A 16,774-nucleotide genomic window follows, 5' to 3' on the forward strand; every position below is an offset into this window, starting at 1 on the left:
TGAATTCTAGCTCCTTGTTTGCACAACACACATAGGGCTTCATGTGTTTTAGAGACACACATGTGTGCATGTTCTAGAGTCGGAAACTCACCCAGCTCCCCTGATGCGATCTGGTCGAAGGAGTTTTAGGAAACACAACCGTGGAAGCGGGGAGGGGGGAGGGGGTGAACCAGGATGAGACTCCAGCTCGCGGCGGAAGCCCCCCATCGGCGGTCGGAGTTGAGAAGGATTGCCGTGACTGTTCTCGAAGCAAGGCCCCTATGTGAGGTCGATCTACGCCGGGCCCAATCATTTGTCCGCGATATGGTGCGCCATGACGTTGCAGAGAGGCGCCTAGAAGAACTACTTGTTCCCGCACGCCGACGCAACTGGTTTTGCGGAGGTTGGGGGCGGCGCCGCGCTGGGCGCAGCTCGGTTGGGACGGTCGGCAGGGGCTTTGTTTTTAAAACAGAGCTGTTGTTGCGAGAAGTAAAGAGGGGTCAGTTGGGATGCGATTGTTACATCCGACGACTGTTAGCACGCTGATCCAACGAAGGTCCATGGGGCGGATGGTTCTAACACATCTGCCAGCCGACCGCGTAGCGCCGCCCATATCTTTACCTGATAACCATCAGGATAACCTGATTACTGTGTCACAAGCTTGGTATTTCTATTTGTGCAAATTTTGTAGTTATTTCAGTGTTTTGCATGATGCATAAGTTTTTTCACAACAGAAAGAAGTGGATGTACAACTTGATTCTGCTTCATTATTTAGTACCAGTTGACTTTGTAAATCCCAGTTTCTTCAGTATTGTAACTGTCAAATCGTCAAGTTAACCTGATTTTTCTCTTTGGACAGCTTGCAATTTGTAATATTATGATTTTCCTTTTGCAGAAACCACTTCAACTAGCCCAGGATTGTGTCTATTAGTCCTTCAATATTTGTTGAGATGAGATAACACATTGTATGACAGGTAACAAGCAAGTGAAGCAAGAAGATTTTTTAAATTCCTTGGAAAGTATAACCACCTTAACCCAGGATGCATGATGAAGGATCCAATATGTCAGGACCAACGAGGGAATTGCAGTATGTCAGAACCAATGGGAGAATTGTAGAGCTTCATATTAAGTTTATTTTAGCTGCTTGCCCGCTTCAAGTGTCTAGATTACAGGAAACATGTTTCTTTAAGTGACAAACTTGGATACCAATTTATTCAAACTATTATATTTCTTATAGAAGTAATGCAATATATTCTCTCTCTTGTGCCTATTTGAAATACCGTTGTGGGTCTGTGCTTTGCATCTCATATTGCAAGGATAACACATTGTATGCATACTCTCTCTCTTAACTGTAGCAAGGATGGAGAAGGAAAGAGTGACGAACCTTCTAACATGGATATTGTACATGTATGAGCTACGGGTCACTATTGTTTATTATATGGATTGTAGATGTAGCAACACTGAAATTTATAACATATCCTCAAATCTCTTCATTTTAGCATTTATGATATACTAGAGCCAGCAAAAAATAGAATAAAAAGGTTCATTAGAGAAATATTATAATTGATGACTGAATGTCAAATGGTGGTGATTTTATATCTATGTGTGGGAGCTTGATGAAAGATTACATGCAGAGTATAGAAGTGAAAACCATCATTTTTCTATATGAGCTATTACTAGAGGAGATATATATTTCTAGCTAAAGTTAACATTGCTAAAATATTCCACGGGGTGGCAACTCTGGGGCAAGAAGCATACATGTAAGCCTATTGGGAAATGTTTAGAAATGTTGAAGTTTCGGCACCGCGCTCTAGCTTTCGTGGAACTTTCACACCGTTTGGGTTGTGATGGTCAGCTTCTGTTAGTTGAGGGGTTCGTCATGAACATAGCATAGGCCGACGATGGGGAGGTAGTCTATACCAGGGAAGATGGCAGTGTCGGGGTTTCGGAAATGTCTAGAAATGTTGACGCTTCAGTGCCACGCTCCAGCTTCTGGGGAAGGGCCATACCGTTTGGGACGTGATGGTCAGCTTCTGTTGGTTGAGGGGTTCGTCATGAACATAGCATAGGCCGACGATGGGGATGTTGAGGAGGTTATCTATACCGGGGAAGATGGCGATGTTGGGGAGGAGGCCAATGGTGTGGAAGATTGAGACGGGATGGAGGAAGTCGACGACAGGCAATGGCAGGGCAGCAGATGAATAGAATGAGCTGGAGGGATGGCGGTCGGCCCTGGCGGGCTCGTGAGAAGGGAACAATGGTGATGTCATGGCTAGCGCTTTGACCAGGTTCGTTTCGCAACTAAGTGTTACACAACTTGGTGATGGCATTGTCGTCGAAAATATACTCCCTCCGTTCCAAAATATAGCGCGCCCACGCTTTTCGAGGTTCAACTTTGACCATAAATTTAACCCACGAGACCGACTGCGGCGGGATCAAAAATTATATAATTAAAAACTTTTTTTGAATACGAATTCATTGGTATAATTTTTTCGCCCGCCGCAGTCGGTCTTGTTGATTAAATTAATGGTCAAAGTTGAAGCACGGAAACCGAGGACGCGCTATATTTTGGAACGGAGGGAGTATTAAGCTATGTGATTTCGACTTCCTACGATCCGCGTAGTTGGCGAAGCATGAAGTTGAAGGACATCCGAACAATACCTAAACTAAAAATCTGCTCCATACCAAATTGAAACAAGACTGATTGATGCGCCTACCCTATCAATGATTGAATAATTTTTGTGTCACCTCATGATACTATCCATGCATTATAATGGTTGAAGAATATTTTGTTGGTTTTAGTATCATCTCATGATACTATCCATGCATTCCATCCTCAAGAAGTTATCCATATAACTTAATGTTCAACTGCATTGTCATCCGTGGCAACGCACGGGCACGTTTACTAGTAATTTGTAAAAAGAATTTAAAAAGTTGACCCTTCAATGTACAGAAGTATAGATTGGAATGAAAAAACCAGCTGATTTTTTCCGGCTTATTTGCCAGCACCGTCGCTTATCGTTCTTAACTACCACCCGTCCCGTCAAAGAAAAGAAAAAAACACCTCCCGTAATCCCATCTCTCCCCTCGTTTCCCCGTCGCACGCGACCTCAGAGGCGATGCGGCGGTGTTAGGGTTTGTGCCGCCGCCCCGTCCGCTCCCCCTCCGTTGCCGGCCACAGGCAATATCACGCCGCCGCCTGATTTCTTATCTCCCTCGCCCCCCAGCCCCCCACGCACACACCCTCCACGCCTCGTCCGCGACCCCTCGGCGACGGCGGCAGGAGGTCACCTCTGCTTCTTCACGACGACCTCCGGAAGCTGCCCGCCAGCCGGCCCCTCCAGCAACCTCCCATCCGCGCCGGTTCCACCTCTCCCGAGCAAGGTATGGACCCATTACTTCTGATAAATGCCTGAAATCTGCCGAGTCTGTATCAATTTGGTGGCAGATTCGGTTTTCTTTATAGTGTGTAATGATTAATTTGGAATGCAATAGATGGACAAGGCAAATTGGATGTCCTACTAATAAGGTTTTTATATTAGATATACTGTAAAAACAGAGTTTTTTCCTGAGGCATGCAAAAGAAGAGTCAGGGAATAAGATTAGGCCATTAGGATTGTCGGATCAGATCGAAACCAGACATACTGTAAAAAAAGGTTTGTAAGTATAAAATTGAGAGTTTTGCAGGTTCCCACAGTTGCATAAAAAAATGTGCAGCTTTGCGTTGTGTTGCTTTAGATAATTGTGTTACTTTTGTGTTGGGGTGGAGTCTGGAGTGGGATAGTTCATGTTTGAACTTATTAGCTTTATAATCTAGTTTAATCCCTTCTGCACAATGTCAGTTAGGTGGTCAAATTTTGCTCTTGTATTGAGTTCTAACATTCAGTGAAGCTACTAACAACTTGTGCTTTGATCGGTAGCTGGGAAAACACCTTGAGAACACAACACACTTGTAAACTGAACTCTCCAGTAGGTTTCACGTTGGGTTACCTACTCAATAACTATGAAGATACCTTTCCTCTACCATTGTCTGCTTGTAACAAGTTTGTCAAAGGATTTGATATTCGACTTTCATGATCATCAGAAAAATCTGAACCGTGATTATTGCCTTTTGTTACGTCTCGTATTTGGCAGGAGCACACTTTGTGTTGCAGTATTTATTGCTTTTTAAGTTGATTTTACCGATCATGAATTGTAATGAACTTAATATTGGAAATATGGGTTATTTTATTGTACAAAAATTTGATTTATGGGGTGATTAAGGCCCCACTCCATAGCCCTCCAGCTCCCAACTCTGCGGACGGAGCACATGGACTGCCCCGAACGATATAACTCTGTGAGCTGAATTGGTATATCTGGGCTAGGCGTATGCAAATTTCTGGAGCGAGGGATTCCAGGATTCCAGATCTAGCCAAACGATGAGTTGCTCAGAATTACCCGCAAATACCACTGGACTCAGCTGACCCGGATGGAAAAAATCGCCTCGACCCATCTCCTCTTGCACATAGCGACCTAAGCCTAGCGCTGACACACCGCCATCGCCGCCAGCATCTCCCGCCAATGCCCTGAGCCCCTGACGCAAGCCAAGTTTTGGTGCCTTCACGTGGTCCTCCTGGCCCTGACTCATCGCTGTAATTAAGAAACCCCTTCCGTTCGTTATATTCCACATGTCACAAATTTGTTTGAATTACTGGGCTTCCATGAAGGACAGGACAAGCAGTTAATCAAAGCTGTATGGATTCATTGTTATTATATAGCACCCATCCTTTGCACGTATTGGGAATATAGTTTGATGCCTTTAGCTCCTCGCAACTTACTGTATGTTAAATTTCAAAATATGTATGCAGTTTGCTACGTGCATAGCTGCACCTTCCATCCCGTTTATGTATGCTTATATGGTACTAAGTTTGCAATGGTGACATTATATCTCTCTCTTTGCCAGGTTTTTTTGTAAGAAAAGAAGAAAATCATAGATGGATATCATGCAGACTAGTGATTCTTCACATCATGGAATTGTAGAGAACAGCCCTTATACAACTCCCTATGATAGACGTGTGGAAGGTGATCAACTTGGTGCTTCGTGGTATTTTAGTAGAAAAGAAATAGAAGAGAATTCCCTTTCAAGGAGAGATGGTATTGATTTAAAGAAGGAGTCTTACCTTCGCAAGTCATACTGCACTTTCCTTCAGGATTTCGGGATGAGGCTTAAAGTGTAAGAATATATTGTACCATGGGTATTTTATTGTTACATCTTTTACTGAGTAATATACCTGATGTTTTAGCAGTATTATTTGAATCTTGAAAGTTCTTTTCAAGTTTCTGCAGATAACTGGATGTTTTCCTATAGCTTAATTTCATTCAAGCAGTTTTTGTTTCTTTCTCATTTCCCGTTAAGAATATCTGAGATACTTTATGATTGGTGTTACCCTCATTTTATTTTCAAAACCTGAGGAAAGTACACTGCACACTTAAAGCATAAATGATTGCATTTTTTTATGACAGTTCTTGTATATACTGTGCATGACTATGTTCTATAACCTTTATGGACAGATTGTCAGGGCCTGTTTAGTTGGAAGCCAAACCCTGACACACTTTGCCTGTTTGACCTAGTTAGGCAAGTGTCTGACATGCTCAGACACTCTTAGGCTGCGAATCAACATACATTTAATGATAATATTTGATGGGAGGAATAGCTAAAGCATACACTGTGAGGTATGTTTGTTAAAAACATAAGATGTTAGGGATGCAGATGTTATTCAGAAGATCACACAAGCATCACCTCTGGTGATCGAGGGAACATGACGCATAGGTTTAAAATAAACATAGTGTCCTTACATGATAGGTTGCCAAGCATGCTGAGTGCTCAAGTGCTAGTTTAATCATTTCCCCATCCAGAAAAACTTGTCTGCTTTTTCCTGGCATTTTACTTGACTATATGGACTAAATGTTTTTATTTAATCATGCGATATATGTACTATGTTAGATATTTGATAATTATCTGATCGTTGACCTGTCCAGTTTTTCTTCTGCCTAAGCATTTTTGAGCATTTATGTGCACTCCATGCTTGTTAGCTTTGTATCTTAACTTTATTTCTGTGACAACATTCAGAGATAATTTAGCACTATTTGATGTGAATAATTTGATGGTAAAGCTCTCAATTATCAAGCCATGTTTAATTTGTTCAGCTGAGATATTTGCTAGCACATGCTTGTTAATATGATATTTATGTTTGAAAGTTGCTAGATATGCCTGTGATGACACTACTATTCAGGTTTTACCTTTAAAAATGTCTTCTTCATCAGCACATGGCATTTTAGGAATAAGTTATTAACATATTGTTACTCAGTTTTTCCCTTAAAAAAGGGTTGATGTTTTCTTCATCAGCACACGGCATTTTAAGGAATAAGTTCTTAACATATAGTCCCTTTATATTCTTTGATTTTTTTACTATAGAGAATTCGTAACATATTGGCCCTTACCCCAGTGTTATGTTCATTGATTTGTTACATTTAGCCCACTTGTTTTTATCGGGCATGGAACAATGGCTGATGACATCCTTGTCTAGGTAGAACAGTAAATATTCAACCGTATTTAGTGTTTTATAGCCCTTTATGTGCCCTTAGAACATTTGCTCCATGAATGTTTATGAAGCAGTAAAGACCCCGTTGTATTACTGCATGAATTGTGCTCTCTTGGGTTGGTTGATAGTTGTTTACGGTATTTTCTTTCCTTATTGATGAATTACTTCATTATGTAGGCCCCAAGTAACAATTGCTACAGCTATAGTATTTTGTCATCGTTTTTTCCTTCGTCAATCTCATGCCAAAAATGACAGACAGGTAAGCCTTGCTGAAATTTTTATGAGCTTATATGTCTGTTATCAAACAACATATTTTCTACTTTATCTGTAAATCGTTTTCTATGCATGGTAGGCAGTATACTAACATGTATTCAAACATTGATGCTCGCCACCCATATTGTGAAAGAGAAGAATAAATGATTTGTTGTCGCCTTAGAACATGTATCTTATTGGATTCCATGATATGGTAAATTTTGTTTGGCTCTGTAGGAAAGACATGCAGGCTAACACTATAGTGCATCTTTGATTCAAATGATTTCTTAATGAATTTTAGACGATTCTAATCCTTAGGATTGTGTCTACATGGGTCGTTTGATTTGTAGGATTGCAATCTACATAAATTCTCCCTTGATCCATTTGCATTAGATTTCGAAGGAAAATTTACATCTACTCCAACCTCTTGTTAAGAATCCTACGCTTTTGGGGTATTGAAGAAGACATGACACTCTATTGCTGTGTTTTTCTTATTCCTTTGCTTTAGAAATCCTGTGAATCAAAGCGGCCCTAAGTATTTTTTTTCTTGGATAGCGTACAATATAGAGCATGCTGCTTGCAATATGTTATTTTTTAGGGGTGGTATTTTTCTTATACTCAACTTCATGTTGCAAATTGTCGTCAATGTAAGTTCATTATAATCTGCAGACAATAGCCACAGTTTGCATGTTCTTGGCGGGTAAAGTTGAAGAAACACCTAGACCCCTGAAGGATGTCGTACTCATCTCTTATGAGATCATCCACAAAAAGGATCCTGCTGCAGTCGCCCGAATTAAGCAGAAGGTGAGATTATTTTTGTGAGCATTTTCTTGATAGCACACATAATCTTTTTTGTACTTGTTCTCCCTCACAACATAAAGCTGCAACTCTTCTATAGCTGGTGCATTTTTATTTCCTGAGTACTGTGACAAGAACGGTTTGTGTTGTTGTGTGTAGGAAGTGTATGAACAACAGAAGGAACTTCTTTTGATCGGGGAGCGCCTTGTGCTTGTAACACTTGGTTTTGACATGAATGTGCACCACCCTTACAAGCCTTTGGTTGAAGCAATAAAAAAATTCAAGGTTGCTCAAAATGCACTTGCTCAAGTTGCCTGGAATTTTGTCAATGATGGGTATGCTGAAATTACCCTTATCCTTACAAAAATAGTAATCCCCCATTATGCCTATTTACTATACCTTAAAAGGGGTGTACAGGCTACGCACTTCGCTTTGCCTGCAATTTAAGCCCCATCATATTGCTGCCGGCGCAATCTTCCTTGCTGCAAAGTTCCTCAAAGTCAAGCTTCCAGCAGACGGGGAAAAGGTCTGGTGGCAAGAGTTTGATGTAACTCCACGTCAGTTGGAAGGTTGGTCCCTAGATACATAGTCAGTATTGCATATTTGCACAATTTTACTATGCATTATTGTAAGGATAGTAGTTTAAATGCCTTTGAAAGCAAGCAGCAATTGTTCCCATGCTTTAGGCGCTTATGAGATTGGATGGCCAAAATTTCATCACCATCTTAATCTTAGTTCAGCAATGATACTGGAACTAGGTTGGTTAGGTCAGAGACACAAGGTGTTTTGTGAGGTGCACAGAGTACTCCCTCCTTTTCATAATTCGAGCAAGCTTGTCTTAGTTTTTTTTACTTCCTTTTCACATTACAGCGCGTATTAGGAAATCGAGGCGCAGCAAGCCAATGCACGCAAGATTATATTGTGCCCTAGTTATTGAACATCTAAGTAACTCAATCAAACATAAAAAGAAAACAACAGCAACAACAACAACAAAGCCTTAGATGTGCAATACTTACACGTATCACACGAATCTCCACGTAAGATCAATGGGATAGGACTTAGATGTGCAATACTTATGGTACATCTAGATGTGCTTTGGCAAAACTGATATACATATCACAAGAGGTTCCATGAGCAAATACATTAAGCCTAATAAACAACCCCCCTTAACTCCTTGGTATGCGAGTTGTTGACTTGTTGTTAAGATGTGCTCCTTTTCTAAACGGAGTATTATTGTTCTGGGATACGAATGCACAAGGGAATGCCATGACACGAACACATTGTTATGAACTTGTATTTGGTAGCCTTATTTATGGGACTTGAGGTATTTTTGTTGGTGTTGAGTGTTGACTTGGAGGACAACTTTTCTGGTAGCCCTTGCCTGTTGTCATTTCTGTTATACAGAAAATTTGCTTAGTAGCATCACAATGAGGTATAGTTTGGAAATTATCATCTAACATGTGGATGGCATGTGGGACCTGGGACCACACTAAGCAGCAGACTGTATTTTTCAGCTTGGTGATTTTGCAACGGTACTGAGCAGTATTGCCCGTTATTATATATATCTATTTTTATAGAGCTGATGCTCCTTTTACTCCATTTCTGTCATGGTGATGGTTTTTATGCTCTTTGTTGTGAAGTAAGATGCATACCAAAGAACCATTCTTATATTTTTTGTGACATTTGTTTTCAGAGGTTAGCAACCAAATGTTGGAGCTCTACGAGCAGAACCGTGTTGGACCACCACCTTCACAAGGGAATGACACCGAAGGCAGCTCTGCAAGTGTGGTTAATCAGCATGCTCCTGTGAAATCTGAGGAGCCTCCTGCCCATGAAACTCATCAAGCACCTAGACAGTCGAGCGTACCAGGCCGTCATGGGCATGACCACCCTCAGCCTGAAAAGCAGAACTCAAACCAGAGGATACCCAAGAGTGAAGCAAGGGATGGCACTACCAACAGCAATGAAGGCACAAATATGTCCTCATCAATGATGGATGCGATGAAAAAGATAGATAAGGATAAGGTGAAAGCTGCGCTGGAGAAACGGAGGAAGTCGAAAGGCGATGCTGGTAGGAAAGTGGACGTCATGGATGATGATGACCTGATTGAGAGGGAGCTGGAACATGGCGTGGAGTTGGCTGCCGAGGACGAGAAAAAACACGACAGAAGGCAGAGCTGGCCCCACCCCGCGCACCGGGAGGATCACCAGAACACGGCTCGCAAGGCGGAGAACACCGAAGAGGGCGAGCTGTCCCTGGATGGCCAGGAATACCGCTCTCCTGGCCCCGACAACCGGAAGAGGAAGGACGCGCACGAGCACAGGAGCAATGACCGCAGCGCCGAGAGAGACATCAAGAGGCCGAGGCCATGAGATGAAGTATTCATTGTGGGGGGTGATCAGCGGTGACGGACTGAGAACTGGTGTTTTGAGCGCCAGTGCGTGATACCTAGTTTTTGCATCGCGGGAACATACAGGTGCTTGTTTGCCTATGTTGGGAGATTTGAAATGTACTGTACTGTAACTTGAAAAGATGAGGAGTATGTACATGTTCAGGTTATGGAACATTCGGCAGCAGTTTGGTGTCGAGGAACGATAGGAAAGAGGCTGCATGGCCTGCACCCGAAGGCTATATAAATAACTTTTTAAATACATGGATTTGAAGCAAATTTGGATTGGGACATTTATATGGATTTGAAACAAATTTGATTGGCACATTTCTATGCTGGTGCTGTGATCTGATGCTCCGTATTTTGGGTGTGCCATTGGTACTGTCAACCATCGTCAGTTCATTGGTGTGAGAAGCGAGTAATAAACGAGTAACCATTCCGCAAAAATATACTCCCTCTGTTTCAAAATAGATGACCCAACTTTGTACTAAAGTTAGTACAAAATTGAGTCATCTATTTCAACTTTGTACTAAAGTTAGTACAAAATTGAGTCATCTATTTTAGTATTTTAGAACGGAGGGAGTAAAAATTAAACGAGCAACCAAGCTATCGATTTGTTTCGGTACATTTTCATAACAACTCGACAGCCATAGGCGCAATACACACAAAAATTGCCGCCTGAGCAACGAGCCATTCTTCGCGGGCGCATCAGGCGTGACGCACCCGCCGTCTCCGTACTACGAGCGCTCAGTCCAGACCGACTGGACGGAGCCAGCCGCCCAGGCCCCGGCGCCCCGCACGAACGCGACGGCCGCCTCGCACTCGGCGATCACCAGCTTGTCGGCCCCGGGCCTCGTGATCGGCGGGAAGAAGAGCCAGAAGGCCGTCACGAGCACGAATGCCAGCGTCAGCGGGGTGGCCACCAGCCGCGGCGGGCGCCACCACGCGTCGTGCCTCGCCCACCACGCCTCCGCCACCGCGCACGCGCCGTGCAGCGTGAAGAAGGCCGTCGCCTCCCCGGTGGGCGGCCGCAGCGTGATGTAGTAGAACATGAGCTCGTGCACCAGCCCGGACACCAGGAACGTCGCCAGCACCCCCGCGGCGGTGCCCAGGCGCGCGCGCACGGGGCGGTGCACGCACGGCCGGAGCACGGCGGGGACAGAGAGGTTCCAGCGCCGGCCCCAGAAGTCCCGCAGCGACGCCGACAGGTACGGCCGGTCGAACTGCGGCTCCAGATCCATGCCCAGCAGCGCGCGCGCCGCCGCGGCCGCCGACGCCAGGACCAGCTCCAGGGCCAGGTACACGTGGAACGCGTAGAGGGTGAGCAGGACGTACTGGTTCATCGCCTCCTGGTACCAGTACAGCGACACGATGACGGCGAGCAGCGCGGCCATGACGGCGGAGGAGGCGAGGTCCAGGCCCGACGACGTGCCTTGAGCCTTGTCGGGCCCGTCGCCGTGGAGCCTGACCGGGCCGGAGGCGACGGCGACAAATGCGGGGAACGGGAGGGACGGGTGGAGGGGCCCCTTGCCGGCGGCGAGGCGGAGGAGCTTGAACTCGGCGAGCCAGGCGAGGAAGAACCCAGAGATGGCGCGCGGGTGGATGGCGCTGAAGGCGAAGGGGAGGAACGGGAGGACGGCGAGCACCGGGAGGAACGCGGTGAGGCGGGGCAGGCCCGGGCGGAGGCGCCCGGCCGCGAAACGGACGTAGCACATGGCCGCGGTCACCGTGGCCGAGACCGCCGCCAGGCTGCGCAGGTCGCCGCCGGACATTCTTGATCGTCGTCGGCCCAGATGCGACGGCCACCGGAGGTTACCCGCGCTGCCTTCTGGTAGAGGTTTACAAGATCCAGGAGCGCGCGAGAGATCGGGAATTTCGTGGTGGTCTTCTTCGAGTCAACGGTGTAAGCTCAGTTGGGAGATGGAAGCACGATAATTGGCTCATTTTTATTTTCTTCTTTTGGCTGCCCCGCCGCTGTCATCATTTTTTTTTGAGGTGACGCTGTCATCATTTTATAATGTTGCGGTTTCGCCAGAACCAAACGTCCAAAGGGAAACATGCTAGTGGTAATATGCTAGCCCACCCAACAGCCCAAGTGGATTGAAACAAGAATGGGGCATAGCCAACGACGTGATTGAAGCAGATGGTTGAGGCGATCAACAACTCCTCCTGGAGCCATTATCCCTCAATGGAGTTTTCTTGAGAGAGATTAAAGCTTTGTTTTGAATAGTTTGGATTGCTCACCACATGTGTCATGTGGTGAGAGATCAAAGCTTTAGCCCTTTTGAATGAATGGAATGAGGATTTCTAGTTAAGGAGAAAACACAGCGCAAGTGCATCTCATTGCCAGGGCCCCACGGGTTGTACGGTGAATTGCTGATTCGCCCCCAAATTCAAACGCCCATACAGAGGAGTGAAGCCTGAACGCTAGTGGTAGTGGATTATGCCCGCTTGCAAAACTTGTACACGGCAAACACCAAAATAAACATAGATCATCGAGCAAACAAAAGCGCCAAGTTCACCTTTACACGCTGCACGCATGGGTTTATTTATTGTAACACCAACAGTCAGGCAGGCAGATGGTGTGTCCTTTATGATGCTAATGGCGATGCTTAGCTAGCTGCAATGGCGGGCGGAGACTGGGGCAGTGCTCCATGACCTTGAGGCTCAGCCATAGCAGCGGATGGGGTCGGAGCAGCGCTTCTTGGCGGACTGGCCGCCCTTCTCCAGGTACTGCTGGTGGTAGTCCTCGGCCGGGTAGAACCTCCTCGCCGGGAGGACCTCCGTCACGATCTTCTCCTTCCACTCTCGCTGCTTCTCTGCCAGCGACTCCCGCGCCTGCCGCTCCTGCTCCGCCGTGTAGTAGTAGATGCCCGACCGGTACTGCGTCCCGACGTCGTTGCCCTGAAGTGCAACGACAAATTGGTTTGTAAACCATGTGCGGAGGCCAAATGCTGCTAACATGCAGTAAAACCATAGCAAAACGGGGAGACACTGAAGATTTGTTATGTCAGATCAACAACTTGAGGGAACTCTCAGAATTTGTGCATATCGTGAGAAAAGTTTATGAAAGGAGACAGTAATGTTGACAGTGCATCGGAAATCTCAGAGGACTATGGATCGATCACATTAAAAAGTGTATACGATGAAGTGTGTAGTGAATTTTCCTATCCGCCGAGGCAATACAATGATCCTTTTAGCTATTTCAAAATATTGACTACATACATATTAAAATGAATGAACATACCTACTAAAATATGTCGAGTCTAGATACAAACGAATCAAGAAAAGGCTTAAAAGGCCTTATATACTCTTTGACCACAAGAATCCCCTTTGAGATTGAAATCGTCTACTTTATCTTAAATAAAAGTATTTCGTTCCGAAGAAGAGAGAATATTCGCTCCTCTGTATTAACGAGCCAGATAACTACGCGAACCAACTAATCACTGAGAATAAGTCAACCCTCAACCCCGTGCCAGGTCCATTGAACCATGCGACACCGGCGACGAGATCTGCACCCGAAGTTCCCAACGGCGGCCGCCGGCTTGGCCGGCACACTATGCGCTCCAACTTACGGCAAGAGCAGCGGTAGAGTGATCGCATCACGTACTCCTACCTGCTTGTATTTTTTTTTTTTTGCGGTGAACACGTACCTGCTTGTTGAGCGTGGTGGGGTTGTGCTTGGCCCAGAAGACGTCGAGGAGCACGGCGTAGGGGCACTCCTTGGGGTCGTAGTGCACGCGCACCACCTCGGCGTGGCCGGTGCCGCCGCCGCAGACGTCGCGGTAGGTCGGCCCGTCCAGGTGCCCCTGCGAGTAGCCCACCTCCGTGCGCGCCACGCCGGGGAGCCGCTGGTACGCCAGCTCCACGCTCCAGAAGCAGCCCGCCCCGAACTGCGCCAGCTCCAGCCCCTCGCCGGCCGCCGCGTCGGCGTCCGGGCCCGCCGCGCCGGTGCTCGACATCCTGTTGCCCGTGGTGGGTGGACTTTTCTAGGATCGGTTTGATCGGTTGAGGGGGCGGGCGCGCGGTGGTCGATCGGGTCTGGAACTCTGGATGTCCAGGTTTCGTAATAAGGCCTGTCGAATTGAATTTTGTGACGTGGGCGTGTGGCCACTTGCGCCGTGCGAATCCGTGGTTCAATGCAGTCCACGATTCCCACCGCATTGTTCACACATTTATGGCTTGGCTTCGTAATTTCGGGTCAATTCAGTACTAAGGTTTACATGGTCGTGAACATGTATACAACTGCAGCTCGACGGGAATGAAGATAAGGAGGAGAAACTCCAATTGAATGAGAAATGCTGCTACATCATTTTAGGGATTCCATGTGGTTAGAGAGATCAAATCGCGTCCCTTATCATTTTAGGGATTAAAATTTCATTTGCTAGGAGAAGTGCCGATGAAGCTGTTCATACATGTGGGAGGGCGGCACTAGACCTATGGACTCACATCCCATGTTCTTTACGTAATCCCTAATTATTTGATTGCTTCTATGCAATGCAATTGGACATGTATCTGCCTAATAATCAGTAAAAGGACCCCAATATGCATCAAACATCAAATTTGAAGGGGCCCTTGAGAGAATGAAAACCTTTACTACACAAATACCCCCAGCCCCCGAGCGCGGTCCGCAAACCCTATTCGGCGTCTTCAGCGCCCATTACTTCAGCTTTCGCAAATGGATGCACACACCCCTCGGCACGGGCCTACCCCATTTACCCTTTTGCATGTAACTGTAAAAAACGCAAACGGGGCACCCCCCCCCCCCCTCTCTTCCACGCTGGGCTGGCCCGTTTATCCCTTTTCTGTTTAAACTGCAAAAAAATGTGCGCAGGTGTGATTCAAACCAGCGGTCTCCTCATTTAGTGTTAGCTACTATGGCCAACTACACACTCTCCTGATGTGATTTGTTACATCCGTTTCCCTCTTTTCTTCTTTCTATTTTTTCTTGTTTCCTTTTTCAAAATGGGTGAACATTTTTTTAACAAAATGAATAAACTTTTTCATACCATGATTTGTTTTTTCAAAATCTGGTGAACTCTATACAAATTTGTGAACTTTTTTTGAAAATCTGAGATTTTTTTTTCAAAATCAATGAACCTTTTTCAAATTTAAATAGTTTTTCGACAAAAACTGATAAACCAAATCCGTGAACCTTCTTACAAAATCCAATGAACTTTTTTTCAAATTTGTGGACTTTTTCTATCAAAAATGATGACCTTTTGTCATATTTATGTTTTTTTAAATATCTGGTGAACTTTTTTCAAATTCATGAACTTCTTTTTTAAATTGATGAATATTTTTATATTTTGTGAACCTTTTTTTAAAATCCATGAACTTTTTTAAAATTTGTGAATTCCTTTTCGAAATTAAGTTTCCTATTTTCAAATAATTTATACTGGGACTGAAACAAGACTCAAATATCACTATTTTCGGATAGAAAACATCAAATTAATCGCCATGTTGTGGTTATTGCGTCAAGTCCATCGACGTTGGCATGCGGGTTTTAATCCGACGCCTCACGGAATAATAATGGTGAATATATTTCTTTCCGTTTGTTTTTGAGCATGTTGTTGGCCGCTAGCGATGCTGGGTCGGCCCACTACCGCTCGCCTTCGAGCGCCAACTAGCCTAAGCGGCGCCGAGGGCGCCAAAGAGGAGGTCTCAACGCGAAATGACCGGGTTGCATACGAGCCGATCTGCACCCTTCCCTACTGGTCCTTTTTTGTCTTCGGCCTAGCCCAACTATAAGCTTACTTATGGCCCTTGCCAGCTATAAGTTGCCCTTAATAAAACAAAAAAATTAACTCAAAAAACATAAAAGTTACCATCAGAAAAAGGGAAGAGAAAATGTGTGCATAATTCATGAAGCACAAAATAACAAAAAAGCATGAAAAAGTACATCACTTAAACAATAAACAAAGATTTTTCATCCTTTTTTGGGAATATAAAATTGCCATGATGTAAAATATATGAAAATTGCCATGTTCCACATGCTAAACCCACCACACAAAAGAAGAACCTGCATGGCATTGCCATTGCGCACTACAATAGAAAATACCTAGATGGACAATTTGAATGGTAAATATTAAAAAAAAGTATAAACATACAGGAAATTGCAACGGTCCAATGAAATAACGTTGGAAACTGGAAGTTGGCCATAGTCCATTGCAAATGGTAAGGGAAAATTATGTAAAAAACATGATAAATTTTGGGAAATGGTTGTGCTGGTCTCATGACAAATCTAGAGAAATTATGTTTTGTAAAAAAGGCATGGCAAATTTGCATGGTCCAATATGAAAAAAAGAAATTACCTACATGCAAAATATCTACAAATGTAAATTAAGTTGTCATGGCAATTTAATTTAAGTTACCATGGCAAACAATCAACATCTAGTTGCCAACCCCCTTACGATGTTCCTTGATAAACAAAACTTAAATTAAGTGAGAAACACAAAAATTGCCAGCACTGAGAAAAGCCATATTAAGACTGATAGATTTACTACCACTTGAAATGAGTGGTTAGCTATTTCAAAAACAATCAACAAAAAAAGAAATGGTAGATTTACCATGATGTAATGCAATATTTTGCCATGCTGATTATATAAAAAATTCCATGTAAAAACTACTAGATTCGTCATGATGAGAAAAAAATAGATGACATGCCAAAAAAATTGCCAAGCTATGGATAATGAAACTACCATGATGTAAATAGTATAATTGCCATGAAAAGAATGCATACATTTTGTAGGGGGCGAAGAAAAAATGCCAACT

At 44.4% G+C, this 16,774-nt stretch overlaps 3 protein-coding genes across 3 annotated transcripts; 1 reads left to right on the plus strand and 2 right to left on the minus strand.

Moving 5' to 3' along the window:
• The first annotated feature begins 3,027 nt into the window (after positions 1–3,027).
• Positions 3,028–10,327, plus strand: LOC119355501 (cyclin-T1-3). Its single transcript, XM_037622312.1, has 7 exons — positions 3,028–3,363; positions 4,922–5,191; positions 6,738–6,819; positions 7,482–7,616; positions 7,770–7,945; positions 8,028–8,179; positions 9,304–10,327. Exons 2-7 carry the CDS (start codon positions 4,953–4,955, stop codon positions 9,981–9,983), a joined length of 1,464 nt encoding a protein of 487 aa, XP_037478209.1. The 5' UTR covers positions 3,028–3,363; positions 4,922–4,952; the 3' UTR covers positions 9,984–10,327.
• A 256-nt stretch (positions 10,328–10,583) lies between these two features.
• LOC119355502 (probable long-chain-alcohol O-fatty-acyltransferase 5) lies at positions 10,584–11,965 on the minus strand. Its single transcript, XM_037622313.1, has one exon. It carries the CDS (start codon positions 11,770–11,772, stop codon positions 10,738–10,740), a length of 1,035 nt encoding a protein of 344 aa, XP_037478210.1. The 5' UTR covers positions 11,773–11,965; the 3' UTR covers positions 10,584–10,737.
• Positions 11,966–12,414: 449 nt separating this feature from the next.
• On the minus strand, positions 12,415–14,054 carry LOC119355504 (peptide methionine sulfoxide reductase A2-1). The gene is made up of 2 exons (XM_037622314.1): positions 13,654–14,054; positions 12,415–12,904 (listed from the first exon to the last, which is right to left on the minus strand). The coding sequence occupies exons 1-2, from the start codon at positions 13,960–13,962 to the stop codon at positions 12,668–12,670; spliced, it is 546 nt and encodes a 181-aa protein (XP_037478211.1). The 5' UTR covers positions 13,963–14,054; the 3' UTR covers positions 12,415–12,667.
• Between the last annotated feature and the right edge of the window lie 2,720 nt (positions 14,055–16,774).

Source organism: Triticum dicoccoides, chromosome 2A (genome assembly GCF_002162155.2).
Source record: "Triticum dicoccoides isolate Atlit2015 ecotype Zavitan chromosome 2A, WEW_v2.0, whole genome shotgun sequence".
Classification (NCBI taxonomy): Eukaryota; Viridiplantae; Streptophyta; class Magnoliopsida; order Poales; family Poaceae; genus Triticum; species Triticum dicoccoides.

Excerpts from the sequence above, each read along its gene's own strand:
- LOC119355501 (XM_037622312.1), top strand. The coding sequence starts at position 4,953 with ATGGATATCATGCAGACTAGTGATTCTTCACATCATGGAATTGTAGAG. Across the intron at positions 5,192-6,737 it reads TTCGGGATGAGGCTTAAAGT|GCCCCAAGTAACAATTGCTA; the intron begins GTAAGAATATAT and ends TTCATTATGTAG. Across the intron at positions 6,820-7,481 it reads ATGCCAAAAATGACAGACAG|ACAATAGCCACAGTTTGCAT; the intron begins GTAAGCCTTGCT and ends TATAATCTGCAG.
- LOC119355502 (XM_037622313.1), bottom strand. The coding sequence starts at position 11,772 with ATGTCCGGCGGCGACCTGCGCAGCCTGGCGGCGGTCTCGGCCACGGTG.
- LOC119355504 (XM_037622314.1), bottom strand. The coding sequence starts at position 13,962 with ATGTCGAGCACCGGCGCGGCGGGCCCGGACGCCGACGCGGCGGCCGGC. Across the intron at positions 12,905-13,653 it reads CCACCACGCTCAACAAGCAG|GGCAACGACGTCGGGACGCA; the intron begins GTACGTGTTCAC and ends GTTGCACTTCAG.